General features: G+C 39.7%; 1 protein-coding gene across 3 annotated transcripts in view; it reads right to left on the bottom strand.

Moving 5' to 3' along the window:
- SOBP (sine oculis binding protein homolog) overlaps positions 1-22,329 on the bottom strand; it is a 158,441-nt gene that overhangs the window by 125,786 nt on the left and 10,326 nt on the right. For all 3 annotated transcript variants that reach the window (XM_045188651.3, XM_053913585.2, XM_053913586.2), the window contains exons 2-3: positions 19,482-19,620; positions 17,508-17,693 (exon numbers count right to left, since the gene is read on the bottom strand). In XM_045188651.3, the coding sequence (XP_045044586.2) occupies positions 17,508-17,693; positions 19,482-19,620 (325 nt within the window). The remainder of the gene's footprint in view (positions 1-17,507; positions 17,694-19,481; positions 19,621-22,329) is intronic.

Below are 22,329 nucleotides of genomic sequence, written 5' to 3'. Positions count from 1 at the left end.
GAAGGGAAAACAGGACAGAAGGACCGCAGGGGCCACAGAGTGGTTGGCAGGGCTGAGGATGGGGAGGACTCCTGACGCCGTGCAGCTGACCAGGATTGTGAGAAGGCAAAAGCAAGAGATCAGACTGGGGACAGTGGGGACTGAAGCAGGAGTCCCTTGATGTCATTCTGCTAGGGGGCAGGAGGGGCTCTTCTTTATTCCACAGGTAACATGGAGCTCCAGAATATTTCTCAGCAGGGCATGACAGGACAAGAGATGTTTTGAGAAGTGTTACTCCAGCAGAGCGTATCAGAATTCGGACAGACTGGAGTCTCGTTCCACACCTAGAAGCCCCGGGAAGCAACATGGGAGCAGGCTCCATCTCTCATTCGCCTTTGTGTGTTCAGTGCCTGCCACAGAGCAGTGCTCAACTACGTTGAGTGAATGAATAAATGGACACATAAATGGGTGGATGGATGATGATGGGTATATGAGTGGTTGAGAGGAAAGGAGAAGTTCCAAACCTACAGAGTAACCGTAACAGTAGCAATGAAAAGAAGAAAAACAAAAGGAGAGATCCCATAAAGTCACAAACTAGTAACTCTCTCTTGAACATAATACTGACTTGGATTCTTTAACAAGACACTAAGCTTTTGTGCCTGCAGATCCTCAGCATTAACTTGAATATCTCCCCATAGTTTCACTGATTTGCCAGTGAAGAGATGTCTTCTTGTAAACCTCATTACCAGCCTCACCTCTACTTCTCAATACTCACTGCGGAAAGTTTGTCTTTTCTCTGTACTCACCCTAAGGAACTGCAACAAGAAAAGAAGAGAGTAGAACTTAAAAGTAAGGAAAAGCCAGACTCCTCTGTGCAACAGTTCCTAAAGCACATGCCACAGAACATTAATTCCCATGGGATACTTAAATGGGTGTTATTTTTTAAAAGACTTCCATGGCCAAATATGTATGGAAAATACTGGTAAACAAAGTTAAATAAGTCTCCTTACTGTAAGACTTTTTGGTATGTATAATGTATGTATGATCTTCAAGAGGGAGATAGAGTGTGCTGTCTTTCACCAATTTGACCACGGACATGTCTTTTCACAGAGAATCCGTAAGACTGGACTTCTGAGGAAGTCTCCCTGGGACATGCTGCTCCACCGCCCTACCTTAGCATCGAAGTAGGAGCACTTCCATGTGGGTCATTAATTACCAGGAAGATTTCTTTTCTTTTGCCCAAAATTGGATCTTTCACTGCCAGGAGCCTCCTTTGTCTACACTTGGCAGAGAGACAAGGCCCTCAGCCGTGTGACCAATGCTGGGTATGCTGACCAATGCTCACAAGCCCTCAATAAACACACCAGACCACACTAAGACACCCATGGAACACAAAATCCTGTGGCGTCAGCTGTATGCATCAAATACAGAGAAGACACCCCCTTCCTGTTCTACAGAGAAAGTGGCAGAAATCCATGATAAACCAATGGGAGATAACACTGATCTTGACACAGTAATTCGTGTTCACTGGGTGGTTGCCTTGAATAAGGAGGTCAAGTAAAATCTCGCGCCCCATCCCTAAGCCCTGGATCTGGCTCTGACCAGTCTAAGAGGCCCTGGGACAGTGATGCTGCAATCATGGGATTGTTCTCCACTGGACCTCTCTGTCCTACATGGATGAGGACCACTCACTGAGCCCCAGCAGCTGGCTGACAAATGCACATGATTAGGGAGAGGGGGCAAGGTCAAAGACTGTGCACCGGCAAATCCATCACTGCTGGAAAAGTAATTCCAAGCACCTGCCCTGCAAACAGGGACATCATCTCCAAAGAAACACAATAGCAGCATAACAGAACTAAAGAGTCAAGCTGCTTTATATAGGATGTCAGAGCAAAAAAAAAAAAAGTATTCCCAACACCTACTATTTATCTGAAGGGTTCATTTCCCCTTCTGAAATCTGGCCATCCCATTAATTACACTTAATGGGCCCCACAGTGGTTGACAAATCTCTCCACAGGGGAAACCTTAATTGTAGACAAAGGATTCACTTATTTACTCAACTTTGTGCCAGGCACTGCACTAGGAGCTGGAAATACACTGCAAACAAAACAGACATGACCGCAGCCTGATAGAGCTTCCTATGGCCACCCCCAGTGTAAAATGCCAATGCGCAGTAGAAAAGGACCATGAAAAAGTCATGCCTGGTCTGTCACCACAGGGGGTCATAGTAGCCAGGTGTTCAGGGTGATGACAGCGGGGGGGCTATATGCAGCCCCAGCTTGACTGATCTTCAGGCCAAGTCCCAGCTCTCGGCATTCTGACCAGTCCTGCCGAGTAGCATACCATGCTGGGGCTACCATCCCAGAGGAGGTGAACTGACAGGCTAGAGACTCAGAGCAGAGGGACACCTGCAAGGGTTAAAGCACTCACATAAAGCACTTGCTTTGCTTCTCCTCATCTCCTTTTCTCTCTGTGCCCTGAACTGTGAGTTCAGTAGATTGAAGAGTAAGAACTTCACTGTACTAAATTTGTTAGAAGAACCAAGGTAAACCTGTCGGAACATTGTCAACAAGGTAATTTATTTCCTTCTTCATTCTTCCCATCTTGAAATACTTATTTAGATTTCCTGAGTGAGAATAATTAGTGGTTGAGGGACTCTGTGAAAGGGTTCCATGCCAATCCCTTCTCAGGAATATGATGAAACACAACATGCCAAAACAACCCAGTTATGAGCTAAGTGGAGGTCCACACCAATGGGAAATCCTTCAGAGTCCTCTCTTCTCTTCATATTCTCCCTGGGTCAAGTCATCCTCCTGTGACGTGACCTATGTACTCCTGTGCCTCCAGTTATCATCCACAGGATGAAAATTTCCAAATCAACAGTTACTCTCATGAGATATTATTTCCAACTGCCTCCAAGACATCTTAACTCACAGTGTCCAAAGCCGCACACACGCCTCTCCCCATACTCTGCCCCTCTGCTATGTTTCCCATCTCACTTCCTGGCTGTACCGTCCATGCAGCTACCTGCTGGCAGGAATCTGGCATGTTTCCTGCCTCTTCCTGCCCTCTTACCTCCCACATTCTGATTAATCATCAGGTCCTCCTAAATATTTTCATTATATACCCACTCCATTCATTCACTCATTCAACAAATATTTATCAAGTCTACTTACATACCAGGCACTGTTCTTGGTGCCCTGTCCTCATGGAGTTCACTGCTGTCTAAAACCTCTTGCCCATATTAGATGTGGGCTGCTATCTCACTCCCATCCCAGCCAGTTCATTCCCTCCACTCTGGATGTAGGGAATTCTATCAATACACAAATCTCATCACTGCTGTTACCTGCTCAAAACCCCTCTGTGTCATCTACTGCCCTCAAGAAGTTGGAACTCCTCAGCATGGCCTCCACAGCTCCCACGACCAAGCCAGCCTCTCAGCTTGTCTACTCTCTGGACTCCAGATTCTTTTCCTTTCCCTGAGCTCCTCTCTCCACCCTGAGTCTTTCTATGTGCTGCTTCCTTACCTACAACCTCAAAATCCTTGCATGATTAAGTATTGCTACTCCTTCATCTCTTATCTTAAACATCATCTTAGGGCGGTCTTTCCTAATCCCAAACCTGGTCAGATCCCACAGCACTCTGGACTTCATCACCTTCAGACTTGATTGCGATTCTTTTTAGCATGTCTCTTCCACCAGGCTGTAAAGCAGTTAAGACAGGGACCATGTCTGACTTGTTCACTAGAATGTAATGTCTCCTTTGGGCCTTGGCATAAGAAGGAGAAAAGCAGAATCCCTACTAGGTGCACCATGGATGATTAGATGCCCTGGTGCACAGGGAAGCAGGAGGAGCCAAGGGCACCAGCTTTAGTAATCACTCAGAACAAAGCTGCCTTAGAGGGAAACACTACTTAAAAGCCCCAGAACAGAATGCAATCGTTATTTCCACTCTCCTTGGCCAAGTCCATGAACTAAGTCTTCTCAATTTAATAGGAACTTTGAACAGTCAGAATTGGGAATGTCCCTAGAATAACAAGAGTTACCAACTTCATCATCATTTCTCTCTCTTAGCCAAACCTTATTTATACCTTCAAAAAATTAATAGCAAACAGTTTAGTCAAGTCCAGGTTAATTCCAGAAACTGCCACCCTCTACAAGCAAGGGAAAGTACAGCTGACATTTCCTCTTTTTTCCTGTTAGCATCTTAGCTCCTTGGTGACCTGAGGCAGGGTGTTCAGCAAGTGCTATCCTAGCTAGGTCGTACCTCCCAAAAGAGTTTAGGTAATGCCAGGAGAAGTTCTGGACTGCCTCGGGGACCACAGATGTGTGTGATTTAGAATCCATGTTTAGGTAGTGGCCCCACTTCAGAAGTGAATTTTGGCCTTGATTCTGCTGTTAACCCAACTGAATGACCTTGAGAAGGTCATTAAGTCTCTCCTGGCCTCATTTTATTCATCTGCAAAAGAGGACAGTTAGTTAAATCATCTCTTAGGTCCCTTCTAATTAAAATTCTAGAATTCTAAATCTCTCAAAATAACAAGATCCACTTAAAAGAGTTTCGGCACAGGATATTATTCTTCTTTTTCTGTTTTTCTTGACCCCCTGACTTAATATTTTTCCTTTTTCTCCTTCTGTATAGCCACCACTGTTGTCCCTTGACCTTATCATAAGAGGCTATGAAAATCCTTTGGCTAATAGGACAGTTTTAGAAGTAGCCCTTTTTGAACTCTCCAACATTTGCACCACCAAGAAAGAATCTGGTACCGTTTTTTAACTCCTTTATTGTATATTTATGCTTTACTTTAAAGGAAAAAGGATGACTGTTCATAAAATTCTAACTTTTTATATTCTTTTCCATTAATTTCTGATCTCCCGCTGTGTACTTCTACACATCGTATTTTATCCTGAGTTCCCAGATGACAAAAATCTGAGACAAAGACTCACATGCAGGTGGTCTATTGGCATGTGATTCCAGGAAGTAGGTGCAAGGGACAAGGGGAATGAACCTGGGGAGGAGGAAAAGCCAACAGAACAATGTGTTATTGAGTTGGCCACCACTAAGAGACAGGTATTCAATCACAAAGAACATTTTCTGGAGTTTATGAAATACATTTTACAACCAGTCACCCAGGAGACAAAAGGAGAAAAGAATTTATCCTTCAACTCTCATGTCCCATTGGTCTGGTGTGTTAATTTCCCCACACTTCTGGTTCGCACGTGTGTGAGTGAGTGCCGAAAGGATTTATGTGATGTCCATGCTGTCACATCAGAGGAGTCCCAGAGCGAGAAGCTGGAGGCAGGCGTGAGGCGAGGCCCTTTCAGAATGCACATGCTTACATGTCAGAGCAGTACAGCACTCGCTGCAGGAAGAGGTGCGGCCAAGCGATCTGGAGTGGCGCACAAGAGGTGTCCCGTGCACGGAGCTGTCATCCCTGTAGGCCTGGTTCCTCAGCCTCAGCTCTATTGACATTTCCAGTGAGATAATTCCTTGTTGTGAGGGGTGTTCTGTGGACTGTAGGATGCTTAGCAACATTCCTGGCCTCTACTCGCTGTATCTAGTAGTGCTCCCTCCCCAAGTTGTGGAAACCAATAATATTGCAGATATTGGCAAATGTCCCCTGAGGAGCAAAGCCTGAGAAGAACAACTGTTGTATTGTGTATCCTGTGTTTGTTACTCCCCAGCGCCCTTCATTTCCCTCCACTTTATACCATATCAAAAGCAGCTTTCAAACAGATCACTGTGAGGGATACTTTTGTCCTATGCCTATAACATAATATATAGGCTTTACCAAGATGTGGTTCATTTAAATAGATAATACCTTAATAATAAGGAATGATAAGATTTTAAAATTCAGAAGGCTATGAGCATACTAGATATAAAATAAATGTTAAAATTACATTCTAGGGTTTAGTTGCTTAAATCAGAAGAAAAGTTAAAATAAATTGTTTTGAAATCTAGGTCTCTAAGTCAAGGACTCAATATTTTTGAGACAAGGATCTTTTTCCCTAAATTATGCATATATGATATACCTGCTATTTCACACTCAACTTCAAGGACTACACTCATCCACCTAAGCCCATACAAGGAACCCCTGGGGGACCGTGTTAACTCTTGTTGGTGAACATTCGGACTGTTTCCTGTGTTTAGCTATTAATGAATGCTACTACGCAGGTTCTTCTATATGTCTTTGGCTCACATCCATACACATTTGTGTTGAGTACATATCTAGGATGGAATTATTGGATAATAAGATTACGTGCATGTTCAGCATTAACAGATATTGGCAATCAGCTTTCAAGAGTGGTTATACCGATTTGAACTTTCACCAACAATGCATGAGAGTTTTAGTTGCTCCATATCCTCCTCAACACTTGGTATTGTCGGTCTTATTCATTTTAGCCATTCTAATGTTTGTGTACTGGTACCTTATTATGATTTTAAATTTTATTTCCCTGCTGACTGAGATTAAATAACTTTTAATATGTTTATGGGCTACTAGTTTTTGCCAATTTTTCTATCAGGACGTTTTCCTTTTTTACTTATAGGAATTCTTTCTATAGTGTAAATATCTGTGTTTTGTGGGATGTGCATTACGAACACCATTTCCCACTCAGTAGTTTGTTTGCCTTTTCATTATTTTGAAAGATGTCTTTTAATCAGCAGAAATTCTTAACTCTAATAGAGCCTATTTAATCAACAGTTTTCTTTACGGTTAGTGCTTTCAGTGTATAGTTTAAGAAACACTGGCCTCCCCAAGATCATAAATATATTCTCCTAGGCTTTCTTCTACAAGATTTATTGTTCTACATGGCACATTTAGATCAACAATCCATCTAGAACTGACTTTTGTGAATGGTTTGAAGAATCCACATACATTTTTTCCATAAGCACATTACTGAAGACTATTCTTCCTCACTGCTCTACATTGTCATCTTTGTTGTTATGAACTCAATGCTTGTATCCCTCCAAATTTCATGTTGAAGCTCTATGTCCCAATGTGATGATATTTGGAGGTGAGGCCTTTCAGAGTTAATTATTAGGGTTAGACAGGAACATGAAGATAGAGCTCGGGTCCAGTAAGACTAGAGCCCCTTTAAGAAGAAACATCAGAGAACTTGCACTCTCTCTTTCGCTCTCCCTCTCTCTATCACATGAGGACATGGAGAAAGCGGCCATCTGCAACCCACCTTCTCTGACACCAACCCCAATGACCTTGATCTTGGACTTACATTCTTCAGAATTGTGACAAAATTAATTTTGGTTCTTTAAGCAGCTATCTAGGCTATAGTATTTTGTTGATACCCCAAGCAAATACATTTGTCATAAATCAAATATCTGTTTCGATTTGTTTCTGAAGTCCACTGCAATGATTTGTATGTATATCCTTGTATCATTATTTCACTGTCTCTTTTTAAGGCAATAGAAATCATTTATAATTATTGCTCATGATTTCTGTAGGACAGGTATTTGGGAGTGGTTTGCAGCAATTCTGGCTAAGGGTTGCTCATGAGTTTACAGCCAAATATCTTTTGGGGTGGCAGTCACCGGAAAGCTCATCTTGGGCTGGGGGGTCCACTTCTGAAGTGGCTCGATCACAAGCCTGGCAAGTTGGTGCTGTCGGTAGGAGGCCTCAGTTCCAGTCCACGGGGCCTCTTCACAGGACTGCTGGAGTTTCCTCACGTTCTCCCCAGAGCGAACAGTCCGAGAGAACTAGGCAGAAACTGCAAAAACCTTGTATGGTGGCCTTAGAAGTTCATCACACAGGCCATCCCTGATTCAGTGGAGATAGGGACCACCAGGAGGTTAGGATAACTGGGGGCTGGCTACCTTGGAAGTTGGCTACCATGATTTCATTTACATAAAGTCCAAAATTAGGCAAAATAAACTATATTTCTTAGTGGGGGCATATTTAGGTGTTAAAACTATATAAAAAAAGAAGGCAATGATTACCACAAAAGTGGTTACCTCTTGGAGGGAAGAAACTGTGAGTCAACAAGGATCATTATTTGTAAAAAAAATACATTTATGTTTTATGCACTTTTACAAGATGTAATATATTCCATAATCGTAGTTTCTTTCAAAAAATTAAAACAAAAGAGAACTGATGTGAGAAACAGAAAGTATTCATTTCTCTTTTATGTCTCAGATATATATATATTAATGAACTCTTAAAGGCTAATTTAAAGTATGGTCAAAAAAAGAGTAACAACAGTAGCAACAATTAACACTAATAATAAAATAAAATTATTTAATTATTAATTATTATAGCCTTATAATAATTGTTGAGATTTGGTGGTATAAATCTTCCAATTTTGTTTTCTTTTTCTTAAATTTGTCTTGGCTATTCTTGCCCCTTTGCATTTCCATGCATATTTTAGAAATAGCATTTTAATTTCCACAAAATTTTATGCTGAGATTTCTATAGCACTGAATTAAATATATGGATCAATTTAGGAAGAATCTGCCTTTTAGAATATTTCATCTCCAATCCATGAACTTGGTGTGTCTCTCCAATGATTTAGGTCTCTTTTTATTCCTCTCAACAATTTGTATGGTTCTCTGTGTAACAGTCTTGCACATATTCCCCTGAGTATTTGATGGTTTGATGCTATTTTAAATGAAATTTGTGGATATTTTTAAGTTTCATTTTTCATTTTTTGTGGTTGGTCTATAGAAATATAATGGACCTGGGGGTAACAACTGTATTAGAGACCTTGATTAATGAACTCATTAAACATAATACGCGTACCTCATGTTAGTGTGCTTCATTTTATTGTGCTTTGCAGACATTGCATTTTCATCAATATCAAGGCAAGTCTCCACCAGAAATAAAGTATTTTTTAATTAAGATATGACTTTGCCCTGGCTGGTGTGGCTCAGTTGGTTAGGGCATTGTCCAATAAACTGAAAGGTCATGGGTTTGAGTCCTGGTCAAGGCACATGCCTAGGTTGCGGGTTCAGTCCCCAGTCAGGGCACATGAGAGAGGCAACCAATTGATGTTTCTCTTTGCCATCAATGTTTCTCTCCTTCTCTCTTTCTACCTCTCCCTCTTTCTCTAGTAAAACAATGAAAATATGTCCCTGGGTGAGGAAGAAAAAAAGATACATACTTTTTTTGGACATACTGCTATTGCACACAATAGAGTACAGCATAGAATAAACATAACTTTTACACATACTGGGAAACCCCAAAATTCATGTGGCCCCATTTATTGCAGTATTTGCTTTAGTGCAGTGGTCTGAGATCAAGCCCACAATATCTCCCGTGTTCACCTGAACACTGTTAGGGGAGGCATTCTCTTCTAAACAAAATGCTATTTCTACCTTTCAAATCTTATATTTTTTGTTTCCTTTTCTTACCTTATTACATTATCTATGTAATTAGACAAAATTAAATATAAGTGGTGATAGTGGTCATCTTTATTTCATTCTTGATCTCAAGAGAAAAGCCATCAATATTTACCATTAAGTAAGAGAAAAGCTTTCAATATTTCACTATAAAGTATGATGTTTGCTATAGTTTTTTGTGGCTACTTTTTGTCATATCAGGGAAGTTCCATTCTATTCCTACTTTGCCAATAGTTGTTATAATTTATTGTGTTAAATTTTATCAAAATATGTTTCTGCATCTATTGAGAATATTGTATGGTTTTATTTTATTCTGTTAATGTAGTTAATTATATTGACTGATTTTTTACATTTTAAATCAACCTTGCGTTCTTAAAAAATTGTAATTAATCATAATGCATTTATCCTTTTGTATCTATATATCACTGGCTTTGGTTTGCTATGATTATGTTAGAATTTTTGAATTGATGTTCATAATGAATAGAAGTTTTCCATTTAAAGTATCCCTGTTACATTAAGTTAGTATTTTCCTTATTTATAATGCCCTTGTCATGTGATAGGATCAAGGTCATGCTGGGATCATGAAATTAGTGTAAGTGTTTCTTATTTGTCTGTTCTCTAGGACAGTTTCTCTATTTTTTTCTTCACTGTTTGGTAGAATTTAACACTAAAGCTATCTGGGTCTAAAATATTCTCTGTAAAAAAAATTTAATTATTTAATTTCTTTAACAGATGTAGAACGATTCGGTTTTTCTATTTCTTCCTGATCTTGTTTTGGCATATTAAATTAGACATAATGTGACTTGTCCTTTGCAGAAATTCCCAGAATTGCTTCCAGTGATCACCACTTATATGCAACATCAAATAATTTGGTCTAAGCACATACGTGTGATATAATCTTTTTATTCACTCACATTTCACATTTCTGGCACTTTTTATAAATTCTAAATCTACTACTTCAAGCTACTTACTCCTGCAGAGTAAAAACTGACAATCACTGAAAGTCGTCCTAAGTAGCATGACTCTCCCATCACTCTTGGCTGCCATAAACCACACTCACAGTTGAATTTGCTCTAAGTATGTTCAATCGATTCACAAATACATATTGTGGCTTATTAAAATAGACTCCTTCAAATCATAAAATCAGGTGGGAAATTCACTGTACAAGTCATAAATCATGAATAAATGTAGGAAAATTATGGACTACCTCAACCGAATACAACATTTTTCAGACAAAGAAACTGAGGCTGGGAAAGGCTAAGTGACTTCCCCAGGATTGTACGGCCAGTAAGTGGCGAGCCGGCATTGACAACCCAGGGCTCCTGGTTCTTGCTCGGGTCACCTTTCCATTCAAACTGCACATTCCATTTCATTAAGGATGACTGAACATGTTGGAATTTGGCCTGCACTTTTGAAAAACACCAATTATATAAAGAAAGATAAAACAGGAGCCACATCACAGTCAATAACATTTTTAGGCTTTTGTGTCTTTTTTAATCACTCTGAATTTTAAACGACTATCTTCTCGCATATATCGTGTTTCAGACCCCATTTCTCAACTGTCAAAAGACAGTAGGACTTTCTGCCACTCCACTTTAACCAACCTCCTACCCCCACCACGCACCATCCAAACGCTGCTAAAATCATATCATATTTTCCGAAGTCAAACTAGAACGGTGTTTTGATTATATTTCAACCACACTCTAAGTTCTTGGTGGTCAGGGATGATGATGAGATATATATATATATACATATTTGTATCACCTGGTACAACATGAAAAACATTCAGTAAACACATAAGTGGCTAAAAGACTGACACAGCATTTTGGATAATCAGTGGTTATGAATATGGATTAAGGCGATATCACACCTAGGTTCAAATACCAGCTCTGTCATGTATTACCTGTGTCAGGTAAGTAGCTTAGTTTTTCCAGGTCTCAGTTTCCTCAGGTGTAAAACAAGGTTAATAATAGCACCCACACAGAGTTGTTTGGAAAATTAAATGAGATAATCCATTTAAACAAGGCCTACCCAGAGTAAGTGCTCAGAAAAGATCACTATTAGGTGTGATGAGATTATATCGTGACTGTGACTGACCACTCCCACCCTGCCATTCACCATAATTCCTCCTGTCCTTGTCTCAACAGGACATGATTTGGAAAATGCTCCAAATCTGAGGGGTCGGTGAACCTCTTCATTTTTTTTGAGAAATGTGTCTCCTACAAAAATAGTAAGTCATCCAAATCCCATTAACTCTAGGTAATTTTATTTATAATCATATTTTTAAAAGACACATAAATAAGTGGCAAAGCAATTTTGATTAAATTCTGGTTTCTCAATGGCTATTTGGAATACAGCATTCATATGCAAGGCCCAAGAACACTGAATAACAGATAAAATAAATAATGATCATAATGCAAACCACATTCTGATTCCCTCTTCCCTGCAAGTATAACTCCATATAAGAATTTTAAGAGCCAAAAAGTAACAGGCTTATTAACTGTGGGTTGCTCAGCTTTATACACAGAGCTTAGCAGGTCACGTGAATGTTTCCACATTCTCAGTTAAGCTAATGGTTCCTCAGAGCCCAGTTCTTATAACCCCTTAAGAATTTCAAGATTTGCTTGAAAAAATATATCATATTTCCATGACTCTGACTGAACACAAATTTGGAAAGCTCTCTGAAAGTAAACCATCCTGGAAGACAGGAAACGGTCACTGTTTTCAAAGAAAGGCAAGACGCTCCTAGAAGCCTGATCTCAGCCCCCTCCACGCAAACCTGCATGTCCTGTGTGGATGGACCCTACCCTTCACCTCATACGTGGGAACATGCTCGGGGAGAAGAACATGAGCACTTACTATCTGAGGTAAAAGACAGTTTATTCAAAACTGCCACAGAAAGTATACAGAGCAATGTATTCCCTCCTTTTTTCACATTTCATTTCATTTAAAAGTATCCAGGGACTTAGAGGGATTCTGGACTTATAATGGGCAAGTTGTAAGCTTCTGGGAAAACCTGTCAGAAGACTCACATCTAAAACGTCACTTCCTAGACACACAGCGTTTTCTGCAGCAGAGCTCAGTAAAACTTTCGTTTAAAAAGTTGCTGCATTTCATCTTTTTCCTCCTGAACAAAAATAACTACTCTAACAGTTTGATTGATTCTTTTTTAATTCTTAGAAGGAAAATGTTGTCATAGGGCAAGTCTAAGATCAAGATATAGAAATCCTGACTCGAGTCCCCACTGCTGACTTTGAGCAGAGGCAGGAAGGATGGGGAGACCCAAGCCCGCCCAACCACTGCAGGCCGGCCGGCCGGTCAATGGACCTGAGCGCTGTTTCACTTGTAAAGCAGTAAAGATGGATAGAAGGTCTTTGTTTAAAAATTATATATAAAATCCATTTTGAATGTCTTTACTTCAGTGGTCAAACTTGCAGGGGGCGGGGCACGTGTAGTGTTCTGACGGAGACACACTATAACACGGGTCTTACACTCCATGCCGACCGAAGTCCTTTAGCGGCACAATCCTCCCTGAATGAAGTCCCAAAGGGTTGAACTCATGTTAACATCTCTAATATGAGAAGAATTACAGCAAGGGCACAATATAATTAACCTGAGTTATCTTTCAAAACTCTTGCTGATAGATACTCTGTCGCCCCAGACTATGCTCATGCTGGGATTCTTAAAATTAGCAAAGAAAGGTTTTCATACTCGTTCCAACTGCAAGGATAAAGGAATCTTTGCATAAAAAGAGTTGGTCAATATTTTCAATTATTTTTAATATTATTCTTATAATAGTGTTTTGGATTTGTTTGTTTGTTTTTAATGGCTGCTCTGTATGGCAAAGCCTTATTTTGTCCACTTCCTAGAGTCTGCAAAAAGTCTGTGATTCTTATTTAAGGATCATGGTAATTCCCTTCACTGCTTGAAAACGGGGGTGGGGGGGGAAACCAGCAAAATCAGGGCTATTATCCTGTGTTTATAACAAGTCTATTACCGTAGTAACAACTGTGATGTCACAAACCCCACACCAAGACCCGAAGTCTGTCTCTGAGTGGGGAAGGGCAGCTTAGCTTCGGAAATCGGATGAAATCAGGTGCAAACGTGCGGCCAAATGAGGGTTAATGCTTCTGGTAATCACCAAAGCCCAGGGAGTTTCCCTTCTTTGAGGAAAAGGGGGACAGAAACAAAAAAAGCAGCTTCCCCAGGCACAGAAGTGAGCTACGCCCACACTGCTGTGTGCAGCTGTGCAGAGGGAGAGTGGAAATCCAAGAGTGTGTGGTATCACCGTGTTCCCAATCACGAGTATTCCACTGGGCCGACTGCCTGCCAGACATGGATGAGGTCCAGTGGTGAGCCCGCCTGAGCACATGAAACACGCTCTAAAACCAGGGCTTGACCAGACAGAGCCCTTGGGTTCCTCGGAGAAGCAGCGGCTTGCCCCGTGATGGCACTCACTGTCAAACCAAATCAGGGCCGGGCCCCTACTGGGTCATCCCACCAGTTCACAGAACCACAGATGCTCAGGGTTAGAGAGTCTGAGTCTCCCAAAAGATGTGGGCTTTTAAAAATAGGCTTTTGTGGGAACAAATTGCATCCCCTGTCATTGAGGAATCTGAAGTAGCAGATTAGTAAGTATTCTTATTCTGATACAGTATAGGGAAGTTTTGTACGAATATGATGAAAGCCCAGCTTTATATTAAAAAAGAGTATTGGATGAGGAGTCAGAAGACCTTAGTACTGCTCTTGGCTTGAGTACTTAGAAGCCACATGACCTTGAGAAAGCTATGTGGTTTCTCAACTGAAGCTATTTGAGCTTCAGTTTTTAACTGAATAACACGCATTTCCCAGGGTAATTGTGAAGATCAAATTAAATAAAATTTTAAGTATGAATGAGTTTCATAAACTGTAAAGGATTTAATAGAAACATAGGTACTATTATTAGCATCTTCAAATAGCCTGTTCATAGTACAACAATGATAATTTGAACACTGATAGTTATTTACTTTCCAGAAATCCAAAGCATATGTATAATCCTCACCTTCCCTACCCTGAGAGGTGGACGCCTGCATGATACAGTCAACTCTAAATTATTCAGGGGCTGATTACCAAGGGACCTTTTGCTTCTGGTCATTCTACCATTTATCCGTTCCCCTCAGGAAGGCCATGTTAACCTACATATGGCTACAAAACTGACAGTGAGTATGCCTCGACTCTATTACCCTGAATAACAACACTGCTAAAAGTTTTAGCAAAAGAAAGAATTGAAATGATGAACTAGACAGTTTTTAGGTCATTTGTGGACTTGACTTATCCACGGATAATGACTCATGTAACTGTCTGGGAGACTGTGGTCAAGGTCAGACAGGTTGGGACTAATTCAGACAAGATACTAGTATTTTCTCAATGAACAACAAAGTAGCCTGCCCTGTCTTATGTTTGTGCAATAGGAATTTGAATAGTATTCATTTATTCAACAAATATTGGTGGAGTACCCACTCTGTGTCAGAGCTCACCACATACCCTGAAAACCCCACTATTTTCCAGCCCTTGTTGCTATTCTTTACGATATTCCACACTGGACCTTGGCAAAGCTCACAACATGACTCTTAGAAACTATTCACCTTCCAGTTATTATGAGACTTTTACCAATCTTACCCTAATGCAAGAGTTAACAAACTATGGCCTATGGGCCAAACCCTGCACACTGCCTTTTTTTTTTTTTAATAAAGTTTTACTGGAACACAGCAATGCCCATTTGTTTATGTATTATCTATGGCTGCTTTCCTGCTACTACCACAGGGTTCAGCAGTGGTAGAGACAGTACAGCTCCAAAGCCTAAAATACTACATGACCCTGTATAGAAGAAGTTTGCTAATCCCTGAACTAGATAATGTGACTAAATCAAAATTCATGTCTCCTCTAAATTTGTGTTTAGGAACTAATAGAGTAAGGGCCTTGAAAGCAAGAGAACCTCTGATCTTTGTCTCGTCATACAGGACCATGAAGTAGGATCGAGTCGGATTTAGAGCAGATACAGAATATTAAACACGTCCTTCCCTACATTTTGCTTTGAACAGATGAGCACCGTGGAGTTGCGTGGAAGACAGCATAAAACCACTGGTGTTCAGTTACTCCGGCTTCTAACTCCTCAGAGTTCCTATGTCTAAGACTTCCAAGGCTCAATTTTTGGCCTCCATTCCTCTGCATATTTATTTCCTGATCTGATGTGGAATTAGAATTAAATAGGAGCTGTGTGCTTGAATTCCACGTGGCTGGCTCAGCAGGAAACTCCAGGGCAGGTTTTTTGGCATGCCAAACTCATGTTAGCCTCAGCTATGCTAATTTCTAAAGCTGTTTGCTTTTGCTCAAATAAATCTTAGCAGGGAATTTGCATTTGGATGCACACCTTTTTATGCACAAATTATGTGCATGATAACGCTAGGGCTGACTACAAACTGAAAAATAGAAGAAAACGAACTGGCTTTTGTATGGCAGGCACCACGTTAGGTAGCTTGTTCACATTTTCTCATCTCGGGGGCATGGCAAACCCCCTGAGGTGAAACTATGGCCCCCAATTTACAGATGAGGAAACTGAGGAGAAGAAAGCTTATGTAACTTGTCCATATTCACAGAGCTGGTAAATGACAAAGCTTACATTTCAGCCCAAGTGGTCAGCATCTGAAGGCAGTGCTCTCTTCACTTAGTCACACTGCCTTAATGATACCCTCATCATCATCACCACTCACCCAAGCCACTGGACACACTCAAACCTGAACCTTACACTTTCATATTAGTCCCCCCTTGTTTTAAGTTGGCCTATGCAAACTAGGCCTTTGGCACTCGGGAGATAAATTTGGGCCTCTCTGTATCTCAAAACAATCAAACAAAGGAGAATGGAGTAAAAAAAAAAAAAAGGCAAACTTTGTAAGATCCACAAGTTATGTTAGTAGTTGACAAACACAATTACAAGTGACCTTGACAGGTAAATGGATTTAAGTGACATATCAGAGGACCTCAGTAGGAAAGAACACTTACTGCTAAAATGTACTCGGCCAACAAGAGAATGTGCCCACAGCATGAGAGAAAATGTTAGTAACACTTAGAATATGGTGCAAATATGTCTATACCATAAGCCCAGGAATTTTCACCTACAAATATCTTCACTGTTATGAGAACATAACCAAATACCTACCTTCCCTAAAAAGAATACAATCATTAGCTTTAGGAAATTATAATATGTACTGCTATCAAAACTCAGTATTTATCAATATTCAATTCAATGTTCAAAAAAATAAACTGGTGTAGCAATTAAGTTTTCTAGCATAATTCCAACATTTTACAGCAACCCAGATGTAATAGTACTGAACTTCTCTCTGTGTACAGAACATATCTGAAACCTAACTTGCAATATCACGTCAATGTCTGCTCACTGCCATTGAACTGTCTGGAAATATAAAAGAACTGATTATATTTTCATGTGAGTGAAATTCAGATCTCCACTTTTTTTAAAGCTCTCAAAGAGCTCTCTAAGAAGTAGAAAGAACTCTATGGCACAGATAGGTAATCTAGGTTGTTTCTTAAGTGGACTGAGAAGAAGGAACACTGAAGAACCAGCCTACTGCACACCCTTTACAAAACTGCCCCTCCCTTGAGAAACCCACCGAGAACACCTGGCCCTCAAGACACCGCCAACATGCTCACTGTTTTTCTTGCTAACCGGTAAGTACAGATCTTGTTTTTTAAATTATTTCATCCTTTTTTATTTTAAACAGGTAATTCCAGAGAAGGAAAACAACTTTTTGTAGCCAATGGTAGAAGAAGTTCATTGTAGGTTGAAATTTACACCCTAAGCAACAGATTGGGGAATTTGCTTAGTATAGCAATACTACTTTAAAGAATACATGTTACAGGAACTACTATAAAGGACATATGGACAAAATCAAGGGGGAGGGAGGTGGGTTCAGCTGGGGTGGGGTGGAGGGATGGGGAGAAAAGGCATACAACTGTAATTGAATAACAATAAAAATTAAAAAAAGAATACATGCACTATCATTACTCATCTACAAACTTTCTACGGTCTTTTCCAAAATTAATTTGTGCTTAATATTATTTATAAGATAGTTAAAACAACTTTCTGTATGTTGTTAATGTTGGAAACCCCAGTAATGACTTACCTGCTGGTGGCTTTATGAAAGGAGGCGGAATTAAAGGTACAATAATGGGCACATTGCCATGATCCTTTGACCCTGCAGGTGAGTCACTGAGTCCATTTCCTGTGGCAAGCCCTGAATAGCCTGTGCTTATATTGTATGGTGAAATAACACTGTCCTCAGGTAATTTTGGTTTTGGCAAAGAATTTTCTGTAAAAGAAAAAAATCACATTCAATATGACAAAAGAACTCATTTTCCTTATGACCACATTTTCTCAAGTAAAATAGCTGCGGAACAAAACAAATTTTCCTCACAAGCCTTTAAACACTTTCCCAGAACTCTACAGACCATCCAGGACCTTTTCAGGCTTGTTACCATAAATTTTCAAAGGGCTTTTGTATAATTTGCCCCACTATGATAGCTAACATCCCAACTGTATCATGATGATGAATTTTAGCACGGTAAAAGCCCATTGAAGATTGAGAGGCAATTAACCTTTTCCATGTACAAAGTGATATATAGCAGGTATTGCTCTCTGTCTACCAGGGGGAAAGCTTAAAAAGTGCCCCCGCCCCCACCCAGCACTGTAATTAGGTCCTAGTGTATTATAAATTCGGTTCATAATATAATCAAAAGAACCAACATGAAAGAAACAAATGATTAGGAACAAAACTATTGTTGCACAGGGTAGATCCATTAAACTGACCCATTAATATCAAGTAAAAATTAACAAAAATTAAACTAAAGAAAACTTACAATGATATGAACTTTGTGAATTTTATCTTTGCATGTCAATCGTTAAAAAAAATTCAACCATAGAAAATAACTTTTTCACTCTAGCCACATATCCTGGCATTCCTATTCCCCAGAGGCAGAGATTACTACCTAGACCAAGTATTTTATGAGCTATTAATTTATAGAATGTAAACTCACAATTTGTATTTTTCATTTACAATGAAATTGATACTATTGCTGTTAACGTGATATGTACAATTTCACAGCAAGCTTAACATAAAATTTGTCACGTACGTTCAATTCCACATGCCTGCAGGACAGCTCATTTACATTTCGAGGCTTGGTATATAAGAAGGAAAAGCGCTTAGAGACTGGAAACAAAATGCATGAACAGGTAGTTTATGCCATTAGACTTTGAATGTAATGGGTAAATACTGATCAAATTACCAGTGATGGCACACAATTAGTTTTATCCACATTTTATTGAAGTTCCCCAAATGGGTTGCTTCTTCATACTCCTCTTCTTTTCTTGGGCAAACATTCCAAATTTAGGTCCACAAGTTCGGTATCCATACGAACACCCAGCAGTAGTTCCACGCTTTGCTCATGACACATCTGGCACCGTTACTGCTGGTAGAATCAGTGTTGACTCAACTCTGTCAAGCCTCTAATTTCCACTCTAGCAAGGCTTTAAGTAACTTCTTATAGAATAATACAGGATCCAGTCATACTTTCTTACTCCTCTACTTACCCTACCCACAGATGTGGGGATGTCAGAAGGGTGAAAACTTCAAACACAAAACCGAATTTCATTTAGAATTCCCACACAAAAAAATGGGGGAGTTACCCAAAGTAACCATGATACTCTCTTGCAGCCTGAAAATCTAAACCTAGCGTTTCACTTAACAGAAAGCACCAGCCCCCAACAATTCACATAGCAAAAGGCTTAGGAAACTAGGAGAAGTCAGCAAACATTGCCCCTTTCCGTGAATCTGTGGGTAGGACTACAGCACTTGAGGTCCTCAGCCCTTGTCTAGCCAGTTCTCCCACTGCTGGAAGGAGATCAAGCTGTGTCTATTTTTGTCTTATGTCGTGCTCTTACATTCTGTGGGGCTCTGCTTGTGGGAAGACACTACTGGGGACGTACATGCAAATCAACCATTGGCATAATCAACAAAATGAGTCCCAAAGCAACTCAATTCTGGCAGGTTGAGATAGTTAATCCTTCTTGGAATGAGCAAAGGGACCTTAAATGTCATTACCTTTGAGAACAGAAATGTGCTGCCGGCTCTCTCCATCTGTAGGGTAGCTCCTGAATTCTATATCTTCGCCATCTTTCAATTCAACCTTATCATAGCCATACCAGCCAAGGAGTTCATTCATGGTGTTTTCTGCAAAGTTCTGAAAGAGAAACACAGGCTACTTACTTATATAATCAATAACTATTCGGAAAAAACACATAAATCATATTCTGTTTGCACTACCCTTTTATTGCCAGACGCTGACCCACCTCCCCTAGAGTCCTGTTCATTTTTCAAATCATGTGCAAAAGCTGTAATGCATTTACATCTCAGGATGACGCATCCAATTATGACAGGCCTTCAGACCTTTGCAGTTTAAAGATAATAGGGAAAAAGGTAATTGTCAGTTTTGCTTTTGAACAGTCAATTTCAGCATATTCTTCTGCAAAGTCTATCCCACACTAATACAGAAATATTGAAAGGTAAAGCACAAAAACAGCTAAGAAAAAAATTTTGAAAATGAAAACAACTGAATTTTTCTGGGTCAGATTAATGTAAATTATAATTGCTTGCTGATTTAGATGATTTTTTAAACATCTAAATCTCAGATGTTTATCTCTTATCTCAGATAAAGCAAAATCTCAGTTATTTGTCAACCACTACCACATAGAAAGCTAAATAGGCTACAAGGGTCTCCCTTTTTGTTTTCTCCTTTCACAAGACTATTCTTTAAAAATCAATGTATAATTTGCTTTATAAATTTTGTTAGTGACAGATTCTCCAAGAAATCAACAGACATTGTGATTGTCTTCTGACATGTAGTAAAAAAGTACTAAGCTACTTTAAGGTTACTAGTCATTCCAGATTTTGGGTAATGTATGAAAACACTTTCTAAACTATAAATCTGCATCTAAATGTAAGGTGTTGTTATTATAAGTATCAAACTGTGAAAATAATAGATATACTTCGACAGATTTAAAGCCTTAATATCAGGTGACTATGTATTATGAACTTATCAACTGCTACATCTGGAAGCAAGATGTAAGACTGTGTTAACGATCTTCGTGTTTGCATGTGCCTTAAAGCATCTCTATCTAAAAAAAATAGAGAGAAAAGTGATGGTTACCAGGGAAATGGAGAGATATTGGTTAATGGGTACTGATTTCCAGTTACAAGATTAAAAAGTTTGGGGATCTAATGTACAGCATGGTGATTATAGCTAATAATACTGTATCACATATGTGAATGTTGCTCAGAAAGTAGATCTTACATGTTCTGACCACACACACAAAAAAGGTGATTATGAGACAGAATGGAGAAAGTAGCCAATGCTATGATGGTAATAATTTTGTTATATATAAATGTATCAAATCAATCCCTTGTACGCTTTAAAGTTACAGAGTCATGTGTCAATTATAGCTCCATAAAGCTGGAAAAACATTAAATAAAAAGAAAGGACCTATACAACAGGGTAAGAGCTTAATAAATGTTTGTCGAATGAATTTTTAAAAACATATCTGTCTAGCAAGGCAGCCTGAGCCCACTAGACTGAGCTAGAAAAACTATATATTTTAACTTTGTCTGTGGCTCAAAGAATCTTTTCTCATTCTCCTTAGAAGCTGTCATTTCTAAATTACACTGGGATGTATCATTTATATACCTGAAACAAAGCACCCTGGTTAAACCAGTGTGCTCACAGCCTCAACGTGTGAGTTCCATGTTCTCTTAAATTTCACGACTTCAGATTTCAGCAGGGATTGCATTATTTTTTTAAAAAAAAGATATTACTCTACTGACTCCACACAAAAAAACAAACCTGGCATTTCAAACCACCCACAGGATGCTAGATTTTTGGCTTTAGTGCCCACTTAAGCTTAGAGCTCCAGCTGGGTCTCTCTGTGCTGGTATAGTGCACGAGCAATTTTTAAAAATCTAGCCACATTGATTCAGTACGACTATCCACAAGGCCAACAGTCATCCATAGCAAGCTCTAGTGAGGCATTTATTCTCTCTGATGGCTAGTGATGCCCACATTAAATAGACATTCCTTTCATGAATGCACAAAGATGATATGATCAATATGTGTAATAAGCTCAGCAACTTCTAGAATACCACTGAGGAGGACTCCGCTAAATGCCGCCCTACTCAATCAAAAGAGATCCCTTTAATGAGGCATCAGTCTCCCCTAACACCCAATTTCTTTCACTGAGCTCAGTGCCAGGGCTGGAAAATGACAGTCCCTAACGCACAAATCGAGGTCCTCCATCAGTGGTCTGGCAGCAGAAAGCTTCAAGGATAAGGATTACACCTTGCATCAGACAAACAAACAAACAAAAAAACCCAATGTCAACAGTGTGAAAAGCCAAATTCAACCCCTCCTATTGTTCTGTGTGCTGTTTGCCCCAATGTCTAAGAGAGCTATACCAAGACAGAAAATCTTGTGCATAGTAACTCCTGGCCACCATACCCAATTTTCTAAGCCATTTGTATCTGGGCACCTGTCTCTCCAGCTCTGTGTAACCCCTGAAGTGACACAAAAGCTACAGATGCATAATTCATGGCGCACCCTCCCAGCCAGCATGCAGACTTGTGTGCTTTAGCCTCGCTGCAAATCCATGCAGTCTTTCAGAACCAATCCCAGGGATGGCATCCAGAAGTTCCACACATCTGGATAAAAACTGAAACATCACCTGGATTATTAACACCAAATTTATATTATTTAGGTATCTCAACTGCCTCACTGAGTTTATGGTTTGTGCTGAAAACTTAAGACGCTTCATGGAACAATCAATATGAACTTGATCTATTCCACGATTTCGAGTTACTATAAATGTCAGTGAATATAAACTCTAAAATATTCCCTTTCTTG

This window comes from Desmodus rotundus, chromosome 11, assembly GCF_022682495.2.
Source record: "Desmodus rotundus isolate HL8 chromosome 11, HLdesRot8A.1, whole genome shotgun sequence".
In the NCBI taxonomy this organism is placed as follows: Eukaryota; Metazoa; Chordata; class Mammalia; order Chiroptera; family Phyllostomidae; genus Desmodus; species Desmodus rotundus.
The sequence above is the reverse complement of the archived record's forward strand: the minus strand, read 5'-3'. Positions and strand labels throughout refer to the sequence as shown.